The 23,779-nt window shown below is 45.5% G+C and overlaps 1 protein-coding gene across 7 annotated transcripts; it reads left to right on the forward strand.

Moving 5' to 3' along the window:
• Positions 1-5,179: 5,179 nt before the first annotated feature.
• On the forward strand, positions 5,180-23,771 carry LOC132832902 (class I histocompatibility antigen, F10 alpha chain-like). Of its 7 annotated transcripts, XM_060851129.1 has the most exons (8): positions 5,180-5,359; positions 7,104-7,364; positions 9,947-10,119; positions 11,219-11,492; positions 12,649-12,681; positions 14,498-15,304; positions 21,380-21,543; positions 22,568-23,771. In XM_060851129.1, the coding sequence occupies exons 1-6, from the start codon at positions 5,308-5,310 to the stop codon at positions 14,572-14,574; spliced, it is 870 nt and encodes a 289-aa protein (XP_060707112.1). In that variant the 5' UTR covers positions 5,180-5,307; the 3' UTR covers positions 14,575-15,304; positions 21,380-21,543; positions 22,568-23,771. The 7 variants fall into 7 exon arrangements, with proteins under 7 accessions (XP_060707112.1, XP_060707118.1, XP_060707111.1 ...); XM_060851135.1 differs by having other exon boundaries at positions 13,366-15,304; positions 21,380-23,771; XM_060851128.1 differs by having other exon boundaries at positions 21,380-23,771.
• Positions 23,772-23,779: the final 8 nt, after the last annotated feature.

Consider the following 23,779-nt stretch of genomic DNA (forward strand, 5'->3'; position numbering starts at 1 on the left):
AATTCATTCACTCTGCAGATTGTGGATCTTAGAATCAGCAGTGTTTGAGCTTCAGTTCAGTGTGAACTGGGAGGGGGTTATGACCATGTAACTCCCCAGGAAGCCTTCCCCAAACCAAGCAGGATGTACACAGTAAAAACCGACAGCACTGTACATGCTGTAAATCAGAAACAACAATGAAAATGGCTGGAAAAGCTCAGCAGGTCTGGCAGCATCTGTGCAGAGAAATCAGAGTTACCGTTTCAGATCTGGTGACCCTTCCTCAGAACTGGTCTGATTTCTTTGCTTTCTCTTGACGGATGCTGCCAGACCTGCTGAGCTTTTCCAGCAATTTCTGTTTTTGTTCAGGATGTACAAAGTGATGTTTATTTAATGTGTGTGTTTCAGAGTTGGATGGTTGATAATGTCCGGGAGTGTTCATTCCCTGAGGTGGGGGAGGTGGCGGTGGTGGGATGCGTCCTTTTGGAAGGATCTGAATGAGTGTGAAGAGAGGGCCAGGCAGCTGCTGGGAATCAGGATTACTTCACTGACTGGTGACCCAGCAGCTATTGGAGGGAGGAAAGGGTAGGCTTAGCAGGGGGAGGGGGGAGGTGGGCGGGGAGTCAGTGTCAGCAGCTGAGGCTCTGTCTCACTCCCCTCTGTGACCCGGGGCTCAGTGCCCCCTCCAGGTCCCCTGTCCACTCCCTCGGCTGCTGTAAGACCCACCACTCCCCCCTAGACGCACACACACACATATACACACATCGAGACACACATACAGAGACACATACTCAGCGACACACACACACACACACACCGAGAGACCACGTATCCAATGCTAACATCTGTCAGAAAAAAACATTGAAAACAAATACTCACACCTCAGTGAGTGATGTTTGTGCCATGCAGTGGGTTTTGAGTTTTATTGGCGAAACTCTAAGAAAAACATAAGTGGTCCTGTGATGATGGAAAGTCAGTGTTTATAATATAAAATTTGCATTTCACAAATGATATCTCTTTTTGTTTAAAATACATTAAATGTGTCAACTATCATCTGCAGTTAACACTTAATTACTAGATACAGTTCACAAAAAATATTCCTCAACAAAACTGCTCCTTGCAGTCTGTCCCACTTTCTCCTGAAGCCGTCCCACCTGGTGTGGGCACAAGTTGGTGATCTTGGTTGTTTGAGTGAAAGCTGCTTCTTGTTCCTGCCCCAGTACCACTGGCCCTCCTCAGGACTGAGCTTGGACATTGGTTCACAGTCTCATGACAAATTAGACAAGAACTTTCCGGTGTGGTTTATGTGACCAACACAACACTGCACACTTCTCACATCTGTTCATCCCCATGTCTTTGTTACAGCTCTCACCTTGTCAGGATCAGGGTGAAGTCCTCTCACTATCGAACATTTCCCGTGCACTCGACTTCAGTTTCCTTCACCTCTTCCTTTTTCAGCTTCCGCTTCATCTGTCAGGACCCCTCCACAGTCACATTACATTTTAATCAGAAACTGTGTAATGGCTTCTTTCACTGTCTTTCACATCTATATATGAGCAGCTAATCCACAATAATATCCACTGTCAGAAGATCCCTGATGTTCTCATGCTGCCTGCTTTGATGCTGTTCTGGAACAATCATTGAAATCCTTTGGATCGATGCAGACTCTCAGATTTCCAGGTGTTTTTTTTCCCCATGGCCGCGATGCTGCAAATGCATTCTGTAGGAGTTGTCCCTTTCTTGATAACTACCTTTTTTTCCACAGCTTGACTATCGGTGGGTGGCATGGTGGCACAGTGGTTAGCACTGCTGCCTCACAGTGCCTGAGACCCGGGTTCAATTCCTGCCTCAGGCGACTGACTGTGTGGAGTTTGCACATTTTCCCCATGTCTGCATGAGCACCCTTCGGGTGCTCCAGTTTCCTTCCATAGTCCAAAGATGTGCAGGTAAGGTGAATTGACCATGCTAAATTGGCCTTAGTGTTAGGTAAGGGGCAAATGGGGCAATGTAGACATATGGGTGGGTGGCGGGTCGGTGTGGACTTGTTGGGCCGAAGGGCCTGTTTCCACATTGTAAGTAATCTAATCTATCTTTCCTTTCAGGTTGGACAGGAGGGCAGCTGGATCTCTCCTCAGCAAATGCTGCACTGGTCTCACACTCTCATCCTCTTTGAGATGATATGTGTTGCCAATCTAAGCTTTAGACTTGCTTCAGCTGGGATGAATGGATTGTTACTCGATGTCTACAATCTGGATCTGCTGGTCTCTATTGTGACAATCACATTGGATTTTCAGCTTCATTTGTCCTCTTGGGAAGAGTGAGGTTTCATTAGGTGGTCTCAAATTTACCTTTGATGGATTCATTTTCAGGTCATCAAATAGAGCCACTTCACACTGTGTCTGTGAAGATTATGATGTTGCATGAATCACTGGCGCCTGTCTGACAGTTCACATTCACCTGATGCTCTCCTTCTGCAGTCATCATTCTAACAATAACAAACCATTTGTTACCTTGAGACCCAGTGATACTGACAGGTTATATGGTTTAGAATGACCCGTTTAGAATCACCATCTGACACGTCTCCAGCAATAATCAGTTTGGGCCTGCTTTTCCTCTTTTCAGCTGAAGACTTGTGTTTAAACTGAATCAGATTCTTGCAGGTAGACCATAAATTCCCCAACACTTGATGTCCTTCCTTTTCTTTGCTGTGTTGTCCTCTACAACATTTACATCCTGTACACTGGGGCTTGATGTTTCTGCTGGCCCTTCAGCTAATGTTTCTTCTTGTTTTTCCCATTATGCTGTTTTTGTTTACCGGGACAGAGTCTCAGCATAATGCAAAACCTTGTCTTTGTCCGTTAATCCTCTCCAGCTTTGATTGACAACCTCAGAGCTTCTGCACACGGCAATAGATTTCTCGAGCAAGTTTCTCCTCTCTCAGAAGCTGCGCTGTCATGGTGGGACCTTTCAAAAGACATTCTTATCTCCAACAAGATTAGCTTCTATTATCCAGACTCTGAGATTCCAGCCAGATACCTCAATGCCATCACCGTACTGATCCATATCCTTTGTCTCCTTCAGGGATCTGATGTCCAGCACAGCTCCGTTCTGTGTAATCAGTAATGGAGTGCTCAAAAAATAGCTTCAAGGCTTTCAAAATGTCTCCAGCCTGATGTTTCTGTCCCCAGTGAGGTCTAGAATGTAGACCAGCTTGTAGCTGGAGCTTGGGCCTGATGGGATGCATCCCAGCGTATTCAAGGAAGTAGCCAAAGAGATAGTTGATGCATTGAATCTTCTGGAAATTATCCGATTCTGGAAAAATCCCAGAGGATTCAAAATCCGCCACTTTTACTTAAAAAAGAAAGGAAACAAAAAATGATAACTTTTGGCTGGTCAGTTTGATGCCTGTTATTGGGAAAATGAATCTAGAAATAAACAGCATGACCAAGCAGAATCAGCATGGCATTGTGAAGGGGAAATCCTGCCTGAAAAATAAATAAAACTCTTTGAGGAAGGAACAAGCAAAATAGATACAGTGGAAGCAGTGGGTGAACTGTCTGAATTTTTGATAATTGCCCATATATGAGGCTACTCAATAAGATAAGAGCCCATGATGGTGGAGGTAGTATATTAGTATTGACTGAGGATTAGCAAAGGAATTAAAGAGAGAGAGTTCCAATCAAGGCAGCGTTTTCACAATAGCAGCCTGGAACTAGTGCCACAGGGATCAGTGTTGGGGCCATAACTATTTACCAAAGGTATTAATGACATGGAAGAGAAAAGTGAATGTAATACAGTCTGGTTTGAGGATGATACAAAAAGATGTGGGATGGCAAGTGATGAAGATGACATGAAGTGTCTGCAGAGGGATATAAAGAGGTTGACTGAATGGGCCAACACTTGGCAGATGGAATGTACTGTGGGAAAATGTAGGTTATGCACTTTGTCAGGACAAACACAGGGACTGAATATCATTCAAATGGAGAAAGCCACAGGAAAGAGGGATTTCAGAGTCTTCAGCCCTGAATCACAAAAAGCCAGTGTTCAGGTTCAGCCGGAAGGCAAATGGAACGTTGGCCTTGACTTCAAAAGGATGGAGTGTAAAAGTAAGGAGGTTTTGTAAAAACTATAGATGGCACTGGTCAGACCCAGTGGGAAGACGGTGACCAGGTTTGGGCCCTTTATCTAAGGAAGGATATCCTGGTAGTGAGGGCAGTCTGAAGAAGGTTCACTCGGCTGCTCCCAGATATGGAGGTTCAGTCTGATGGGGAGAGCTTGAGTAGATTAGCCTGTACTCATTGGAACATAGAAACATGAGAGGTGGCCTTTCCCCAGAGGAGGGGAGTCCAAAACTAGAGGATAGAGGGATAAGAGGGGAAAGATTTAAAGGGAGCTGAGGGGCCAGTTTTTCACACAAGGAGTGGTGGGTACATGGAACCAGCTGCCAGAGGATGTGGTAGCAGTGAGTACAATTACAATATTCAAAAGACATTCGGACAGGTACATGGACAGGAAAGGTCGAGGGGAATACAGGACAAACACAGACAAATGGGATTAATCTAGTTTAGGAAACCTGGTGGCGGGCATGGACGAGTTGGGCTGAAGGGTCTGCTTCTATGCTGTATGTTTCTACAACTCTGACTCCAGGCCTGCTCTAGAAGTAACTCCCAGACCATGGGCCCTTCAGGATCTCACTCTGGAGCTCAGGGACACCTGGTACTGCCTTGCATCAGCCAGGTCACTGTGTGCAGGGATAAACAGTACCTTCCATACCCAGACAGACTGACCTTAATACATAACGCTGGATACAGGGGGAAATGTACAAGTTTAAACGGATGCAAAGAGGGTTGCATCCACCCGGATAGAGATGAGAGTTCAGGGTCTCACATGACCAGCTTTTATAATTGGATAGGGATCACTGTCCTTTCTAATGAAGAGTGGGAGCGGGGCTGTCGGATGGAGAATGAGGATTTCCCTCCCATTTCAGCTGCAGCACACGGTCTGTGCTTTCACCTCCTGGAGCGATCCCCGTTCCTGATGTGGGCAGCGTCTCAAACCTGCAGCTCTTGGTGTCAAACCCCTGTGTGTCTGCCTTTCAGTCTCCCGGTAACTGGTGACACTCTCACGGTTTCACATTTAATTGGGTGTTTTTTTCTGATACGAACCAATCATTCCCCTCTCTGTTTGAGTTGGAGGAAGTGATCAAATTTCCATCCAACTTGCAGAATGGACTCACTACAGACGTTTTTCTTTGTCATTTCCAGTCCATTATCAGCAGCTTTTACCCCAATCCGTTTTTGATGGGAATAGGGAGAGTGGATTCCCAGAATGTGGCTGATCCTTCTCTCCATCTCCCTGTGTTTTTCCCGGGTCTCTCCCGGTAAGTACATAATTCAGCTTTCCATTCTCTCTCTCTCTCTGTGTCTGGGGTGAATGTGAGTCTCTTGGGGAGAGTTTGAAATGGAGATGTTTGATCAGCCCCCTGTTATACAGCCAGCCTGATCTTTTACACATTGAAGGCAGCACAGTCTGGGAGACTCTGATGGGATTTGTGTCCAGGTCTCCTGACAGCAGGATGTAGAAACCCCGAGATCAGAGAAACTCCGAGAAAATGGGAAATGGTTCCAATGGAGAATTTTAATTTTCACATCGATTGGGAGAAGCCAAACAGCTTCATCATTCCTGGTCTAAAGTCTTGTAAATACTGCGGGGAGGGGAAGGAGACTCCATGTCTAACCCAGCCCAGGCTCAGCTGTGATGCCCTCATGGTTGAATAGGTCGGGTTATCTCAGACACCAACATCCTACTGGCCGTGTATAAAGGGCTGATTAAAAAGCTCAGTGAAGGACAGTGGGGATCCTGTTCGGGATTGTCCATCCCCCTGTTTGACAGAGAGACTGTTCACACAGTGACTGTCCCCTATGGTCTCACACTCCATCCTCCCAAATATTCCTGTTTCTCTTCATTTCAATCTGGATTCACTCACCCCACACCTTTCCTGGTTATGGATAAACCTGCCCTCGGATTATCCTGAATTCCTCCCTCCAGATAGACCAAGGGCAGGAGAGTCTTCCCAATGTCCTTTTTCAGTCTATCCTGGGACATTGCTCCAGGTTAGTGATAGACCGGGTTTGTCCCAGGCTGCTATCCAGGTTAGTGATAGACCGGGTTTGTCCCTGGCTCCTGCTCCAGGTTAGTGATAGACCGGGTTTGTCCCAGGCTACTATCCAGGTTCGTGATAGACCGGGTTTGTCCCAGGCTACTATCCAGGTTAGTGATAGACCGGGTTTGTCCCTGGCTATTGCTCCAGGTTAGTGATAGACCGGGTTTGTCCCAGACTACTATCCAGGTTCGTGATAGACCGGGTTTGTCCCAGGCTACTATCCAGGTTAGTGATAGACCGGGTTTGTCCCTGGCTATTGCTCCAGGTTAGTGATAGACCGGGTTTGTCCCAGACTACTATCCAGGTTAGTGATAGACCGGGTTTGTCCCTGGCTACTGCTCCAGGTTCGTGATAGACTGTGTACCAGGTTACTGTTGCAAATTAGTGATTAATCTGTTTAACATTCCTGTCCCAGCCTCTTCCCTGCGTCCACACTGACTCCATTAAGGTTAGATTAGATTCCCTAAAGTATGGAAACCGGCCCTTCGGCCCAACAAGTCCACACCGACCCTCCGAAGAGCAACCCACCCAGTCCTATTCCCCTACATCTGACACTACGGGCAATTTAGCATGGTCAATTCACCTCACCTGCACATATTTGGACTGTGGGAGGAAACCGGAGCACCCAGAGGAAACCCACACAGACACAGGGAGAATGTGCAAACTCTGCACAGTCACCTGAGGCGGGAATTGAACCCGGTCCCTGGCACTGTGTAACCACTGAACCACCGTGCCACCCCAAGTATCTGAGTGATCCTGATTCTGTGTTTACTCCCTGTTCTGAGAGGCTGCAGCAGCTAATTCTGTCCCAGTTGTGTCTGATTCGCTTTATGACATCAGACAGGACTCTGACAGTCTGATGAAGTGGTGGACTATGGGAGATAGTCACTGTGTAGATGGGTCCTTAGACAGATTGTAGTCCATGTAAATAGCTAGTAACCTGTCTCTTGTCCTTTTACAGATGCTAACACATTTTCAGTGATCTTCACAGCAGTCTCTGGCATTTATGATATGCCTGAGGTTATTGGGATTGCAATGGTCAATGGAATCCAGATTGATTATTTTGACACCAAACTCAATCAGACCGTCCCTAAATTGCAGTTCATGGCAGACACTTTTGGTGTTGAATACTGGAAATATATCACAAGTCTCGTGAAGACACGATCAGACATTGCAAAGCAGGTTCTGGATACAATGATGAAAAGTACAAACCAGACAACTGGTAAGTTCAGTGTGTGATGAAGCAGACCAACCCCCGCTCCCCCCCCCCCGCCTCAAAACATATGAAGAAAATGGCCTGGACCCTAACTTCTCATTTTTTGTTAAGGCAAGTGTAAGGCACTCTTTTCAGTTTTGGTTTGATTGGTCATCATCTTAGCTTTCAGCAAAACACATTTTATTCTTACAACATGAGGGATTGATGAAGGCAGATTGGTGGATTGATCTATATGGACTTCAGTAAGGTTTTCAACTAGGGAGACTGGTTCGCAAGGGTAGATCTCATGAAATACCAGGAGAATCAGCCATTTGGATTCAGAACTGGCTTGAAGGTCGAAGACAGAGAGTAGTGATGGAGGGTTGGTTTTCAGACTAAAAGCCTGTGACCAGTGGAGTGTGCCACTAGGATCAGCGCTGGGTCCACTGCTTTCCATCATTTATATAAGTGATTTAGATGTGAACATAGGAGCTATTGTTAGTAAGTTTGCAGATCGCATCAAAATTGGAGATGTAGTGGACAGCAAAAAACATTACCTCAGAGTACAATGAGATCTTGAGCAGATGGACCAATGGGCTGTGGAGCGGTTAATGAAGTTGTTATGAAGATGCAGGTGTATTGTAACTTTAAGAGAGTTAAAAGCAACAGACCTACCTGACAGAACCAGTATTCTGAAAAAACTATGTAATGTAACATTTGGTCGAACAGCTTGATTAGCTGGTTGTCTGGAGACAAAAACAGATTCAAATTAGGCCAATCAGTTTAAATTATATCCCCCCCCCCAAAAAATACCTCCAATCCAGTTAGAACTTAGTATATTGACAATTTTAAAAACCAATGACACATGCCAATGCTTTGGGGATATAAATCTGGGGAAAGTGTAACAGTTGGGAGGAGAGCAGCCAAGCCACTAGCATGTAAAAAGGCTACCCAAAAAAGAACCGTCTCAAAGGTACCATTATCACTCAGTAACCTAGGAAGCAGAAGTCCTGAGAAGAAGAAAAGAAGACAGGAATACTGAGAAGAACCGAAAGCTGTTTGGGTTGGAGATAAGAAATTTTGTTTTGTAAACTTAATCAGGAGTTTTATCTGACTAGTATTGTAGAAAGGGAAAGTAAAAGATAGGTTAGAGGAAGGAGTTGTAAATAGTTGTTAGTTAATTATTCTCTGTTATTCTTTAAGAAATAAAGTTGTTACTTTCACTTTAATTATTTCTTGGCCTATCAACTTTCACACATTGCTGCACAGGATAAATCTTTTCTGTGTTGCTGGGTTAAAATAAGCAGGAGGGTTTACCCATGTCATTTTTTTTAGTTTAATTTAGATAAATGTGAGGTGCGGCACATTGGAAAGGCAAATCTTAGCAGGACTTATTCGCTTAATGGCAAGGTCCTAGGAGTGTTGCTGAACAAAGAGACCTTGGAGTGCAGGTTTATAGCTCCCTGACAGTGTGAGAGAGAGAGAGAGAGGGAAGATGTTGAATGCAATAGTGAAAGTGAGCCTTGGTGGGAAGTGGGTGCAGTGACAGCAATAGTGTATGTGAGGCAGCAGAGAACAGATGGTGGCCCTTACCCTGACAGAACAGAGAAGGTCAATGAGCTTCTTCCTCCATTTGCTGAGCCTTCCTCCAGGCAGCTGACACTGCACTGACCCAGCGGACAACCTCCCAGCAGGATGTCAGGGTGTAGTAAGTGCCTCTCTCTGCTGGTCCTGAGAGAAGAAGACACTCCTCCTCTACACCACCCTGTCCATCAGCACTCCCACTGCCCATCCACAAAGCGTGACGCAATATTCCTCTGCTGTCCCAAATATCCTAAAGTGTGCAGGACAGATCCAGACAGACAGTCCCTGCCCAGGTGAGCAACGTGTTCAATTCTTTGGAAGTTGGCAGCAGCTTCAGAGATGCCAGTCCATTCTGGGATACCCAGACAGTGGTGGGTTCTCAGTATTGTCACTGGTAGAATCAGATCACAATGGGTGTCAGGGGTATGTCTGGCAGGGCAGGCGATTATTGAGGAGGGTTTAGGATGTTAGAAGGTGGAGACCCATTGGGCCTCATAGATAGAAACTGTCCTTGAAACGTGATGAAATTGACCCTTCACAAAATAAAAGCAGAATTCAACCCTGTGGCTGTAACCCACTCTTCAGCTCCAGTGCTGTACGGAAGGATGTCCCTGGATTTTGATCCTGTGATTGTGAAAGACTGGTGTTGAAGTTCACGTTCCAGTGGGATTGGAGAGGAACTGGCAGGTTTGCGGTGTACTCAAATATCTTCACACCTTCCCCTTTTAGGTAGAGTTCGCAGGTTTGGGAGTAGCTGCAATGAGGAGCCTTGGTGAGTTATTGGAGTGTATACCTGGTAGATAGCACACACTGCTGTCACTGTGCGTTGGTGCTGGTGGGGGGGGGGGGGGGGGGGGGGGGGGGGGGGGTGGGGAGGAAGGAGGAATGCTTAAGATGATGGATGGGCAGTTGATTTGTCTGGATTCTCTGAAGCCTCATGTGTGTTGCTGGAGCTGAAACTATCCAGACAAGTGGAGCATGTTCCATCAGAATTGATTGTTGACCCTTTTTTTGGTCACTGGCAGGAATTCACATTTTTCAATGGATTAGGAGTGTGGAGGTGAATGAAGATGATAAAGTCAGCAGAGGTTCCACAAAGAGATCGATGCGTTTTGGATTTGATGGAAACGACTATATCAGCTTTGAGCCAGACAGAATGAGATGGGTTGCTTCCAATGACAACGCAGTGAAGATAAAGGTAAAATGGGATTCTGATGAATCCTGGAACAAATTATGGAAAGAGCATCTGGAAGAAGTATGCGTTCAGTATTTAATGAGATATTTGCAAGCTGGAAAAAAATACTTCAAAAGGGAAGGTATTTATTTCAGTTGTTATGATCCACTGGGACAGTCTGCTGTAAATTGTTCTGTCCCTGGAGACATGCCAAATGGTAAAGTTTCTTTTGAAGGTTCACATAGTACCTCAACCTGCTTGATGTTCAGCCCAAGTTTTATCCAAAACACAGACCAGGTTTCTGTACTAACCAAGAATGATTACTTACCATAAGTAATTAGACTATTGTTACAAGTAAACGGAAACATACCCGTGGTATATAACACTACTAACTAAAACTCTAGTCCCTTTATAAAGTCCCCCTTAAACATACAAAGATAAACAAATGGGGAAAATGGATCATTGAAAGAGGAAAGTCAGTCCAATGGTCTCTGTTTTCTGACATCAATGTTGAAATCATCCTGTCAGTGAGCCAGACCACTTACTGTTCAGTTGTCTTTCTCACTTCAAAACACACAGCCCACAGCAAATGCTGCAGGAAAAGGAACTGGTTTACTTCAAGTTTAAAAATCAGGTTCTTTTTACTGCATAGAACAGGTGGCTTCTACAAGGAAGAACTTCAGCACAGGTGTGTGTGTGTGTGTGTCTGTGTGTGTCTGTGTAAGTGTGTCTGTGTAAGTGTGTCTGTGTAAATGTGTCTGTGTAACTTGGTTGCAGTTCCAGCCTGCTCAGTTAACTAAGAATGAATCAGCTTAATTTAGAAATAGCTACTCAACTCCTGCACATTTCAGGAACACACAACCATCAAAAACAGAGTTCAAAATAGGTATCAATTTCCTTGCTGGGAAATTATGCAGTCATCCTGGCAAGTCCCTGTTTACAAAAGCAGTCCTTCCTCCTCATAGTCCACAGTTTTAAAGATACAAAGATATAAGCAACATAGACCTGACATGGTTCTAATCCCATGTTCTGATCTAACCTCACTGATCTATGAAACCGTTCTCCCATTCCATTCAGTGTCTGTCTGTTGTTTGTGTTTTCCCCCTTTCCCATCTCAGTTCAGCCTGAAGTGTTCATCTCCAGGAGGGAGCCCAATGGTCAGGACAAGCCACTCACTCTCTCCTGCCTGGTCACTGGGTTTGATCCTGCAGACATCGAGGTGACCTGGCTAAGGAATGGAGAGGTCATGTCTGAGACCCAATCCTCGGGGGTTCGACCGAACCACGATGGGACCCATCAGATCCAGAAAGAGATTGAGATCAATGCTGGGGATGAGGATCAATACTCCTGTCAAATTGAACACAGCAGCCTGGCAGAGGGCAAGCTCTATCAGTGGGGTAAGGGACTGGAGAGTGTGTGTGTCTGTGTGTGTGTTTATGTGTCTGTGTGTTTGTGTGTGTGTGTATGTATCTGTGTATATGTGTATGTGTCTGTGTGTGTGTGTGTATATGTGTGTTTGTGCGTGTGTGTGTGTGTCTCTGTGTGTGTTTGTGTGTCTGTGTGTGTGTGTGTAGAGTCTGTGTATGTGTCTCTGTGTGTATATACACGTGACAGATGAAACCATTTCTTGGACACTTTTCACTAACTACACCCCTCCAACCATTCACTCACTCCTTCACCTCACCCAAGGCCGATCTACCCCACCAGCACTAGTAAGGACAGGACAAAGAGATATCGGGGAGAATGGGAACTGAACTGTCTGGGGAGGTAACCCCCAGGACAGGTACAACACGATGTTTATACCCCTATCAATGGGATCTTGGTGACTTCACTGGAGAGTGAAATCGGGAGAGGGTCAAACCAGCATTTCAACCAATCCCAACAATTCCCAACAGCTCGGAGCAGTTAAAATTGTTCCCAATCAATACAGAGCTAGAAATAAATCCAGGAACAGAGAGAATCCTGATATATTTCCAATGTGTTTCAGAAAATCTGAAAAGCAATTGGCTGCATTCCCATCTTGGAAGTCTCATTGCATCAATGGTCATTCTATTGGCTGTTATTGTCGGGATAGTCAGAATAATTATCTGGAAAAGGTCACGGAGAGGTAAGAATCAGAGAGAGGGGAATGTGGAACTGAGAGGGACAGAGTGAGTGTGGGGGAATCTCCAGTACTGGGAATACAGGGCACTGTGAGGAGTGGAACTGATTGAATCCCCACACACAGATACACATGTATAAACACGTTTCGTTCACTGTCTGATCATCCTTTGTGTGATCAGCCCAGACCAGGTCTAATATTGATCATTAAACCCACTTCACACAATCAGATCCTCACTGAGTGAATATTAATGGAATGGAAGGGGTTTTCTGCATCTGGTGGGGATGCAGGGGAGGGGAGTATGGGAATGAGGATTTCTGACACAATCTCTGTAAAACCTTCCTTACTGCCTTGTTTGTGTGCCATCACCTTGATAACTTTTGAACATTTGTTTACAGTCTCTGAGAATGGATTATTCCCCATCCTAATGGATGTTTATTTTGTTTCTGCAGGTTCACCAAGTGGGACCTACACAACAGCTCCCAGTAAGTGACTGAGGGGACAGAGTGTTGGGAATGATGGATAAGGTAATGGGAGGTGTAGATCAGATCACCTGCAGAATGGAAACAGGCCTTTCAGCCCAACTCTCTGAAGAGTAACCCACCCAGACCCGTTCCCCTACCCTATATTTACCCCTGACTAACACACCTAACACCATGGGCAATGTAGCATGGCCAGTTCACCTTTGGATTGTGGAAAACTGGAGCACCCGGAGAAAACCCACACAGACACGGGGAGAATGTGCAAACTCCACACAGACAGATACCCGAGGTGGGAATTGTACCCGGGTCCCTGGTGCTGTGAGACAACAGTGCTAACCACCGTGCTGCCCCTATTGGAGTGTAGAGTTATATTTGCCAGGGTGTTGCTCAGGGTGACGGGTCTGTCTCCTCACAATGCTGTTTCTCAGCCAACACTCTCTTATCGTCCTGTTTCTCTACTCCATGTCCCCAGTGTCTCTCCTTTGAACTGTCACCCTCCATTCCCTTCCCCCACAGCCCCTCCCTCCACTCACTCACCCTTAATTCCCACTGGGGGGTGCTCGGAGAGTCTGGTTAGTTAATGCTGAGGGCGATTAAATCCTGGGTCCAGTGAGTGATAGAGAATACCTCACACTGTCTGATTTTATATTTGATATAATTTCTCATGTTCTGTTTTTATTTTCTCAGCTTCTGAAGTCTCTGGTGCAGCTTCTTCATGATTCATTAAGTGACATGGCAACTTTTCTCTGACTTAGGTTTATTTAGATTTAGATTCTCTAGATTTATTTGTGACATTTTCACATCCGTCCTGACCCTGTCGCACCCTCCCAGACACTGTTAAACCCTGTCAGACTAATTCCCCTCCCCTCCCCACCCTGTCCAACCCTCCCAGACACTGTTAAACCCTGTCAGACTAATTCCCCTCCCCTCCTCATCCTGTCCCACCCTCCCAGTCACTGCTGAACCGTTTCAGACTAATTCCCCTCCCCTCCTGACCCTGTCCCATCCTCCCAGGCATTGATAAACCCTGTCAGACTAATTCCCCTCCCCTCCTGACCCTGTCCCACCCTCCCAGACACTGTTAAACCCTGTCAGACTAACTCCCCTCCCCTGCCCACCCTGAAGTGATTGCCTTGTGGGTTTCCTAGGCCCCACTACAGGACATTCCTGGAGCCTCATTGCGGAATAACAGGATTCTCCTGTTCCAGTGGGAACATGGACACCATTGTCTGTCCTTCCATATCACAGCAGACACACAGAATTACAGCTCATTGCTCACACTCAATTCCTTCAGGACTGAGATCAATTTTTCAGGGAATGTGTTTACACACATTGAGCAGTGAATCCCAGATCCACAAGTTTGGATCCTGGTTCTTCAAGTGAGACCTTCTCAAGTCATGTTTCCATCCCGTCCCAGAAATGTGTGCAGTGTCACCATCAGAGGGATCTTCACGGATGGTTCCTCCCTCACACTTTCTCATCCTCACTGTCTTCAGTGGGTCACTGATTGACCTGAAATGAAGCAACGTCCTGAGGGAACTCAGAGACAGTTTTTATATTGAAGGAAATTGGTTTTGTATCTGACATTAACAAATTTCACATGTTATGTAAGCTCTGTACATCCATATCAGTTTTACAAATTCTAATTCTTAGATAAATATCTATATAAATACTCTAAATCTGATTTATTGTTGAATACTAAAATCTGTCACAACTTATCACCATTGTTTAACTACAATCACCAATATGTGTCATTTGTAATCGCTAGAAGTTATTTATTGTCTTATTGATTTTGATGTTTTTATTAATGATTCCACAGGAATGATTATATTCATTTACACAGCAGCAGCTTGTGGCTCTTGGAATCAGCAGATGTTGAGCTTCAATTCACTGTGAACTGGGGGAGTTATGACCATCCAACTCCCCAACAAGCCTTCCCCAAACTAACCAGGGAGTACAAAGCGAGGTTTATTTCATAAGTGTGTTTCAGAGCTGGATGGTTGATAATGTCTGGGAGTGTTCATTCCCCGGGAGGAGGGGGGGGATGGGTGAGGGGGAGTGTGAAGAGAGGGCCAGGCAGCTGCTGAGAATCAGGAATACTTCACTGACTGGTGACCCAGCAGCTATTGGGGGGAGGAAAGGGCAGGCTCACCAGCTGAATGACCCACACAATCCTTGAGACGTTATCAGGAGAGAATCGTAAAGTGGCCCCTGTCCTGTCCACTCTCCAGGAATGAGATTTCAGCTTCAAGTCTATCCTCCAATTGGACATGTTAATGATTATACTGAGGTGATAACTCTTGACAAAAAGTCATTGCTCCTGATCAATCCTGTCAGAACCTTTTAAACGATGTCAGCTATGTTTTGGTACAATGTAATTCTTGTTTGAAAAATGATACAGTGCTTGAATAATGAGAATGTAAGAAATGGGAATAAGATGAAAATGGATTTTATTCCTGACTCTCTGTTCCCTCAGTCGCTTCCTGCAAGTCTGTGTCACACGTGTTCCATCTGCAGGAACAAAATTCCCGTCAGTTTGAATGATATTCGGTCACCAGGGACAGTCCAATCCTGGAATGAAACCTGGGTTCGAGGTGGAATATTTGGAGATGGGGTTCCCATGCAGGTTAGTCACTGAAACATATTCACATGAAGCTGCTGATGTTCTTTTACAAGGGAGTCTATGTTGACACAAGAAAGGAAAAGAAACAACCAAAGCTGTGTATTTTATATACAGTATATATCCGCAGTCAGAAAGATCTTTGTGCAAATAAGAAAACGGGTTCAATCTGTTCCACAACACGGTTACAGATATTCACTAAAAGGTCAATTCTGTCAGTATTTATTTTACTGGCTCTCCCTAGTTCCTTATCCTTGGAACGCTGAGACAGATTCATGACTCCTTCCCAAATCTGCTGGAATGAACCTTTCACAATTCGGATTGTTTCAATCTTTCCAGTTCCAACAATTGACTTTGATCCAAACCCTCCCGGTTGAGAAGTTCCAGAAACTGCAGCCCTCTGGCTCGGGTCTCTGGTTTTCCTGAATTGAACTAAAAATGTCATTTTCTTGCAAGGAGAAAACTGTTCTCACCCCTGAAATGAGACCTTTAACCTTCTGTCCTGAAGTTAAAACGAAACTATTGACCTTTCTCTCTTTTCCCGGTTTGGCATGAACTCAGCAGTGACAACTCTTAATTCATTCACACCCAAGGGATTCTGTTTGTTTGCTCGATGAGAATTGATGCACAACGATCACTGTTTTAAATGACTTTCTGACCTCTTTAATATGATCACCTTTACAAACTGACCAATATCCATCTGCCTCTATTGTAAAATCCAAATGATAATTCCGTACCTGTCAACACAATCAGGGAAAGTCCATTCCCAGAGAGTGGGAACACACAATTGTGAGGGAATGGAGATTGTGTCAGAACCTGATGGAGATTCTGGACATTGCTTCATTTGCATCGATATTCCCTGAGGATGTGAGTGTGTGTGATGGGTTTGATGACCAACATCAGACTTGTACTAAAGGATATAGCTGCTAGACTGGGTCTGCAGCAGGTGGTGCAGGCTTGTGCTCTATCCAAACCGTTCCAGTACAGTTACAACACTGGCATCTACCCACACAATCAGGAAAAATCCCAGGATATATTTCCTGTGACACCTCAGTTGTTGGGTTTTCAACTGGTTTTCCAAACACAGTAGGTATCACTCCCACCCGTAATCCAGCTGCCTCCTTTCCAAGGATAAACTGAATTTCCTGAACAGGGAATTTCTCTCATATTCCTATTGACCCTCCACCACTTTTCACCGGACTCTCCAACCTCATTCTGAATTTGGATGCAACATATTACCATCTCTTCTGTCAATACAGTAGTCTCCCCCGTACCCAGGGGGGATACGTTCCAGGACCTATCCGCGGAAGCTTGAAATGGCGGATAGGAGCGAGCCCATTCATTTACATGGGAAATGTACCTTCCCGGCAGCCTCCTGGTCCCTGGTTCCGGAACATTCCCTTTCATATGTTCGGGCGGCAGTAACTGAAACCACAGAAAACAATTCCATGGATACTGGGGTCGCCCCTGTCTTCCTTTTGAATGACATATTCCCTCATTCCTCAGCATCAAAGATTGATGTTTCCTGTTTCCATGCGCTTCCTCCTGCACAGGAACGTTCCTTAAAGAGATCTGGCTCTTTCTTCTCAACCAACCCCTGACCAGGCTGTACATTCCTCCTGCAGCTTTTTAGCTTCTACTGTGATCAATCTCCTTTACTGCTTTAACAAACCCCACTGGCTTCTCCTGTTTTACCATATCCTTCTTCCCAGTGCTTTTCCTCAACCGCCAACATTGCAACTCATGTCTCCTTCCTTATGACAGTGAAAATGTCTGAGTTTTTAAAATTTCTCTTCCCCTTTCTTGGTTTTCCTTTTTAATTTGTGGTAAACTGTCTTTATTGTCTTCAACCCTTTCCTTTACCACCTGAGGATAGCTCTCTGCCCAAATTCTGTCCCTCACAGATTGAAATAATCATCAGCCAATTCTGCTGCTAATCTCTGAGCTCTTCCATATGTGTTCACACTAAATCAGGGAATTAATTTTCAAATCCTCCAAAATAACAGTTCCCCCTAGAAGTGTCATATGTCTGATCTATTTTAATGCCCCTATTCACCTCTTAAAGTTACTTTGTTTGATTCTTTCAAACTCAAAGTAGCCTGATGAGGTACCTTCTTTAGATTTCAAAACATTAGCTGTTGACCTCTGGCACTAGTTCATCTGCATATTTGGTTTTGTTTACCTTCTCATATTCCTCAGGTACCTCCTCTGATAGTGATTCAAACACTTCACCAGCTTTATCTACTACCTGTGTTTGCATTAATAATGCCCTCGATGATCACTAGCCATTCCATTTGTTTAGAGCTGAAAATGTGTTGCTGGAAAAGCGCAGCAGGTCAGGCCAGCATCCAAAGAGCAGGAAAATCGAGGTTTCGGGCATGAGCCCTTCTTCCTGAAGAAGGGATCATGCCTGAAACATCGATTCTCCTTCTCCTTGGATGCTGCCTGACCTGCTGCGCTTTACCAGCAACACATTTTCAGCTCTGATCTCCAGCATCTGCAGCCCTCACTTTCTCCTCGCAGATTCCATTTGTTTAGCCACTTTCACAAATGAATTAAAAAGGGCTTCCACATAGTTCTTGCCAAACCTAGCCAAGGCTTGGACAGAGATAAACAGATCCCACCAGGCCTTTGGCTACACTGGGTTTACTGGCCATCACTATTCCCATCACTAATCCCACCTTTCACCTCTACACCCACCATTTTAAATTGTCTTTCATTTTTCAGTACCAACTTCTGAAGTTCAAAATCTCTCTCTTTCTCCCTTTTCCCTCTCGGCTTATCCATGCACTAAAGTGAGTAACTCAACCTGTCTGAGTGTGACCCTCCTGGGAACTGGTGACAGAAATCTGTTCATCTCTTTATTGGGTATTTTACTGAGACTGGGACCAATCACTGACTCTCTGCTTCTGCAGCTTGAAGCTCAGGAAATGACCTGCAGCTCAGCATTGACATGGACTGGTGGGGGAGAAGGTGGTTTGTCCTTTCAGACTCTCAACACCAGTTGGTGCCAACTCCCCTTCCTCCCAGTCTCTGATTGGAACAGGGACAGCGGCTTAACCCCATTCTCCAAAATGCAGAAACCCTGAGATCAGAGAAGCTCAGAGCAAATGGGAAATGGTTCCAATAGACAACTTACCCCTTGTAAGTCATCCCCCCCCAACAAGAATCCAAAACAGTACTTGTTCTTGAGGGGAACGGCTGCAAGTGGTCCCTGCACTGGCTGCTTCCTCCCAGTCCCCCTCACTGTCACCCATCTGTCTGCAATCTTTGCAGTTACTACTTCCCTAAAGCTCTGACCTATGACCCCCTTCTGCCTCCCGAATGATCCTAAGTTCATCCAACTCCAGCTCCAGATCCCTAACACGGTCTTGGAGGAGCTGGAGATGGGTGCACTTCCTGCAAGTGTAATCAGCAGGGACAACCATGGCATCCCTCACCTCAAACATGTTGCAAGAGGAACATTGCACTGCCTTCACTGCCATCCCTCTAAAAGTAACCTTTAAAAAAAAACTAGGTCTAAACACTAGAAAAAGCAAAATGTAGCACTTACCTTCTTACCACAACGGGGCTTATTATTAGGTGAGAGGAGGAGGGCGGGTGAGAGGCACTACCTCGGGTTCCTCTCCTGCACGCCTTTATAGGGACACAACTTACCCAGGTAAGCTTGCGCTACACCAGCTTCCGGGTCTGCTCCGTGCTTTTTTAAAAAAAATTCAAATTTAAACCGTTAAACAAACGTCACCGAGCCTTCAAGCAGCACTGCCAAACAGCCCTTACCTGCTCCGCTGAGAGAGTGAGGCCGAGGCCTTGAAGCTGCGCGCCTTTATAGGGGAAAAAACAACCAACTTACCCAGGTTCTAGGTTAACACCAGGGTACTGCCCAGGAAGTGGGATAGGCTGGGCTGGGGGAAAGGTAAACAGATGGCTAACTCCTCTGTCTTTAATCCTGTTTTAATGGGGCATCTAACCTCATGGACTGGAACATCCTATCTCTTTACTGCCCCGGGGAAGGTCTTAGGCTGGCAGTACTGGGTTTCCCATGGGAAAGGAGTCATTTTCTCTGGGCTGAGCATCATTCCCGGGAGAGTGTTAGTGTTTCACTGTCCTGACTGATTTTTCTCTCTGCCTCTGGGACATGCCCATTTGTTTGAAGCTTTTCTCCTCTGTTTGTGTCCTGTTTGTTCTGCTGGCATGTCTGAGCCAAGCAGCCTGAATGCATTGGATTAAATCAACTGTTTTTCTTAAACTGCCTTCTGTGGGAGATCGATTTAGGTTAGAGATAGACCAGGTGTGTCACAGGTTACTGTACCAGGTTAGTGATTGACCGGGTTCCCCCTGGTTATTGTTCCAGGTTAGTGATAGACTGGGTGTGTCAAACATCACAGGGATTCGGTGAATGGGTTAAAATTCATTGATGTATTCTAATAACGTAAGGTCCATGTGAAAAGTGAAAGATTGTCCTTGATTAGTAACAGCTTGAAGAGATCTATTTAGGTTAGTGATAGATCAGGTCTGTCCCCGATTATTATTCCAGGTTAGTAATAAACCAGGTGTGTCTTAGGTTACTGCTCCAGGTTAGTGATAGACTGTGTGTTCCCAGGTTACTCTTCCAGGTTAGTGATAGACCAGGTGTATCCTCGGTTACTGCTCCAGGTTAGTGATAGGCTGATTGTGTCCCAGGTTACTGTTCCAGGTTAGTGTTAGACCAGGTGTATCGCTGGTTACTGTTCCAGTTTCGTGATAGACTGTGTGTTGCCAGGTTACTGCCACAGGTTAATGATAGACTGGGTGTGTCCCAGTTTACCATTCCAAGTTAGTGATAGATCAGGTGTGCCCTGGTTACTGTTCCAGGTTAGTGATAGACCAGGTGTGCCCTGGTTACTGTTCCAGGTTAGTGATAGACTGGGTGCCCCCTGGTTACTGTTCCAGCAATTTCTGGCACTGAAGATTTTTCTGTTGTAACAAAGGTTGCAATGGTGAATGGAGTTATAGTTAATTATCATGTCAGTAATATTCAAAGGACAATTGCCAGGCAGCAATTCATGGCACAATCTTTCAATCAGTGTTCTGGACCAGGCCAGGCCCCACAAAACACTTTAAGAAGGTCTCCCAGACCCTAACATTTTCCTGTTAAAGGCAGATGTGAAGTGAATATTCCAGGAGTGATGCAGCTGGTCAAACCACTCAGCTTGAAGCAAAACACAACTTATTTACACCCTACAGTTGAAACATGAACAAAATAAAACAGAATTCGGAATAACAGCAATTTGAAAACCCAACTGACCTGAGATAGCAACTTAACTAAGGAGCTGTTCCAGTCCCTGTGATGCTCCACAAACATATCTCTTGGCAAAAAGGAATTTCAAACCCAGGTTCTTACAGGCAGGAGAGATTGCAGAGAGAAGAGTCAGGCAAGAAATATCTGTTGAAGCATGGAACCTTTTTTTTAATTGTAGCGGCTTCTCTGCTACCAGCAAGTTCTGACTGCCTGCTGAAAACAAACCAAACTAGAAAATGACCTGAGCTGGGAGAACTGGCTACTACCCTGTCATTGTTTATAGTAACCGTTTACAGACATATTGGCACCTCTGCCTTTACAACCCGTCTTGAAAAAAGCCGAGGACAAAATAACCTTGTCAAAGAGGCAGCATCGTCATACTCTCCAGTCCCTCTCCCTCCAATCCTTCACTCTCCACTTTCTCATCCTTGCCTTCACCCACAGTCTTCAAGATCCACTCACTCACCCTGTTTTCAGTGGGATTTGAAGGACAAGTGTTCTCGATGATTGCGGGAGAAATCACCAGCTCTTCTTCAAAACAGTTTCTCTTGATATTTTACACAAATTCCTGAGAACAGACAGGATCTCGGTTCAACATCTCAACAGAAAACAGGCAACATTTAAATTAAATGTCCCATAGGTCTTTGCAGCTTTAGCTGTGTTGTCTTTATTATTCATCTTGGTGAGTTTTCTCCCAGTTAGTGTCCTCAGTCATTGCTGCACTCTGTCTCTGTGAAACTCTCTCCAGTGACTCTTTAAAACAAACCTTATAATCTTACTGCTTATCTCAAAATGTACAGAAAAGACCATCTTCAGGATTGGATCCTCAGACACTGGAACCACATGAGCTGAACATTGTCACCGTGATTCATGATCAAAGCATCGATAGCTGGTAGCTCAGCTTTTAGGTGGACTTCAGTGTCAGGATCTTGTTTAACCACCTGGTCTCCATTGGCAGTGTCAGGTAGCTCAGGGGATGGTGATTCCAGATCATAATGTGACCTGAGTATTTGACCCACATTTCAGGCAGACAGAGGGATCCAATGGGTGGATAGGAAGAAGGAGGAATTACAGCGAAAGGCAAATAGACATTGATGCAATGTTAAGATAGCAACAGTACATACATGCACACACTTGCACACACACAGACACACACACACACACAGACACACACACACTCACACATACACACACACATACACATGAACACACCGGATCATCAACGCCACACTCACAGGAATCCGATTCACGAGAGAGGAAGAAAAGGACAACCAGCTCCCATTCCTAGACGTGATGGTACATAGAATACCGAACGGAGAATTCACCACGAAGGTATACAGAAAAGCCACACACACAGACCAAGTCCTGAACTATGAAAGCAACCACCCCAACACACACAAACGAAGTTGCATCAGGACATTATTCAGAAGGGCCACAACACACTGCAGCACACCTGAACTACAAAAAGAGGAAGAAGAGCACCTATACAAGTTATTCACCAAGAACGGAAACCTGCGCAATTTCATCAACAGATGCCTTAAGGAAAGACAACGAAATGAGGACATGCCACAACCCAAAGGACTGGCCACACTCCCATATATCAGGAGCATTTCTGAACTGACAGCCAGACTGCTGCGACCACTAGGACTCATAACAGCACACAAACCAACAGCCACCCTCAGACAACAACTCACCAGGACAAAGGACCCGATACCCAGCATGAGCAAAACCAATGTAGTGTACAAAATCCCATGCAAGGACTGCACAAAACACTACATAGGACAAACAGGAAGACAACTAACAACCTGCATCCATGAACACCAACTAGCCATGAAATGACACGACCAGCTATCCCTAGTAGCCATACACTCAGATGACAAACAACACGAATTTGATTGGGACAACACCACTATTATAGGGCAGGCCAAACAGAGAACAGCCAGGGAATTCCTAGAGGCATGGCACTCATCCACAAATTCTATCAACAGACACATCGACCTAGACCCTATATACCGACCACTGCAGCGGACAGAAACTGACAACCGGAAGTGGCAGATTCAAACCAGTATAAATGCCGGAGGAATCAGCACAGAAGCGCTTCACAGGAGGCTCCCAAGCATTGAAGATGTCACCTAGAAAGGGGACGAAACGTTTGCAACAAAAACTCCCAGCTAGGCGAACAGAATCACATTAAACAACCCCTCAGTTCAAGTTTAGTCTGCACTGTTGACAGAACCCACAGCTACACAAACAGGGTTCGAAAAAGGTATCCAATTCCTTACTTTGAAAAAATACAACCATCCTTGTAAATCCCTGGGACTATGAAACCCTGTCCCAAGCAGGTCCTAGTAGTTGGACCGTTCCATACCACCTGTCCTTCGTGGGGAAGTTTATGAAGAAAAACACCTTTGACCACAAGTCCATCAGGAAGTGGTCAGCACGTAGTGTTCTCGAGACCCTTTGGGAAAAGGAGATGGCGGATCCTATCGAGCGGTTCCCTGAGCAGACTGTCAAAGTCATTTGGCAGAATGCCTCATCGTCTGAACTTTCCAACAAGCACCAAGACATGGCTTGGCTGGTGGTTAGAAGGGCTCTGCCTGTGAGATCCTTTATGCACATCCGGACTCTCAGCCGCACCGCACGCTGCCCTCGAAGTGGCTGCGGGGGGCACGAGACTGTCACACACCTCCTTCTGGAATGTGCCTACGCAGAAGAAGTCTGGCGAGGAATGCAGTGGTATTTGTCGAGGTTTGTCCCGAGCAGCGCCGTGATGCGGGACTCCGTGCTCTACGGCCTGTTCCCCGGGACGCACACTGAGACAAACATCAACTGTGCCTGACGATCATCAACTCGGTGAAGGACGCTCTCTGGGTGGTCCGAAACCTGTTGATCTTCCAGCTGAAGGAGTTGACCCCGACTGAGTGTTGCAGACTGGCACATTCCAAGGTCCAGGACTACGTGTTGAGGGAATCGCTGAAGCTTGGGGCAGCTGCCGCCAAGGCGTGGTGGGGAAAGACCACCGTGTAACAGCTGCCTGTCTAAAGAAGATCAGGGGGCCCATGCAGTCGTTTGGGCTCTGCTGACGCCTCGGCTAAATATGTGGATAGTAATCGTACAGACCTGAATATATGAATGATTACTGTCTCTGTATGCAAAGAAATTGAATGTTTACATATGTATGCTATGACCGATTGTACAGA

Source organism: Hemiscyllium ocellatum, chromosome 35 (genome assembly GCF_020745735.1).
Source record: "Hemiscyllium ocellatum isolate sHemOce1 chromosome 35, sHemOce1.pat.X.cur, whole genome shotgun sequence".
NCBI lineage: Eukaryota > Metazoa > Chordata > Chondrichthyes > Orectolobiformes > Hemiscylliidae > Hemiscyllium > Hemiscyllium ocellatum.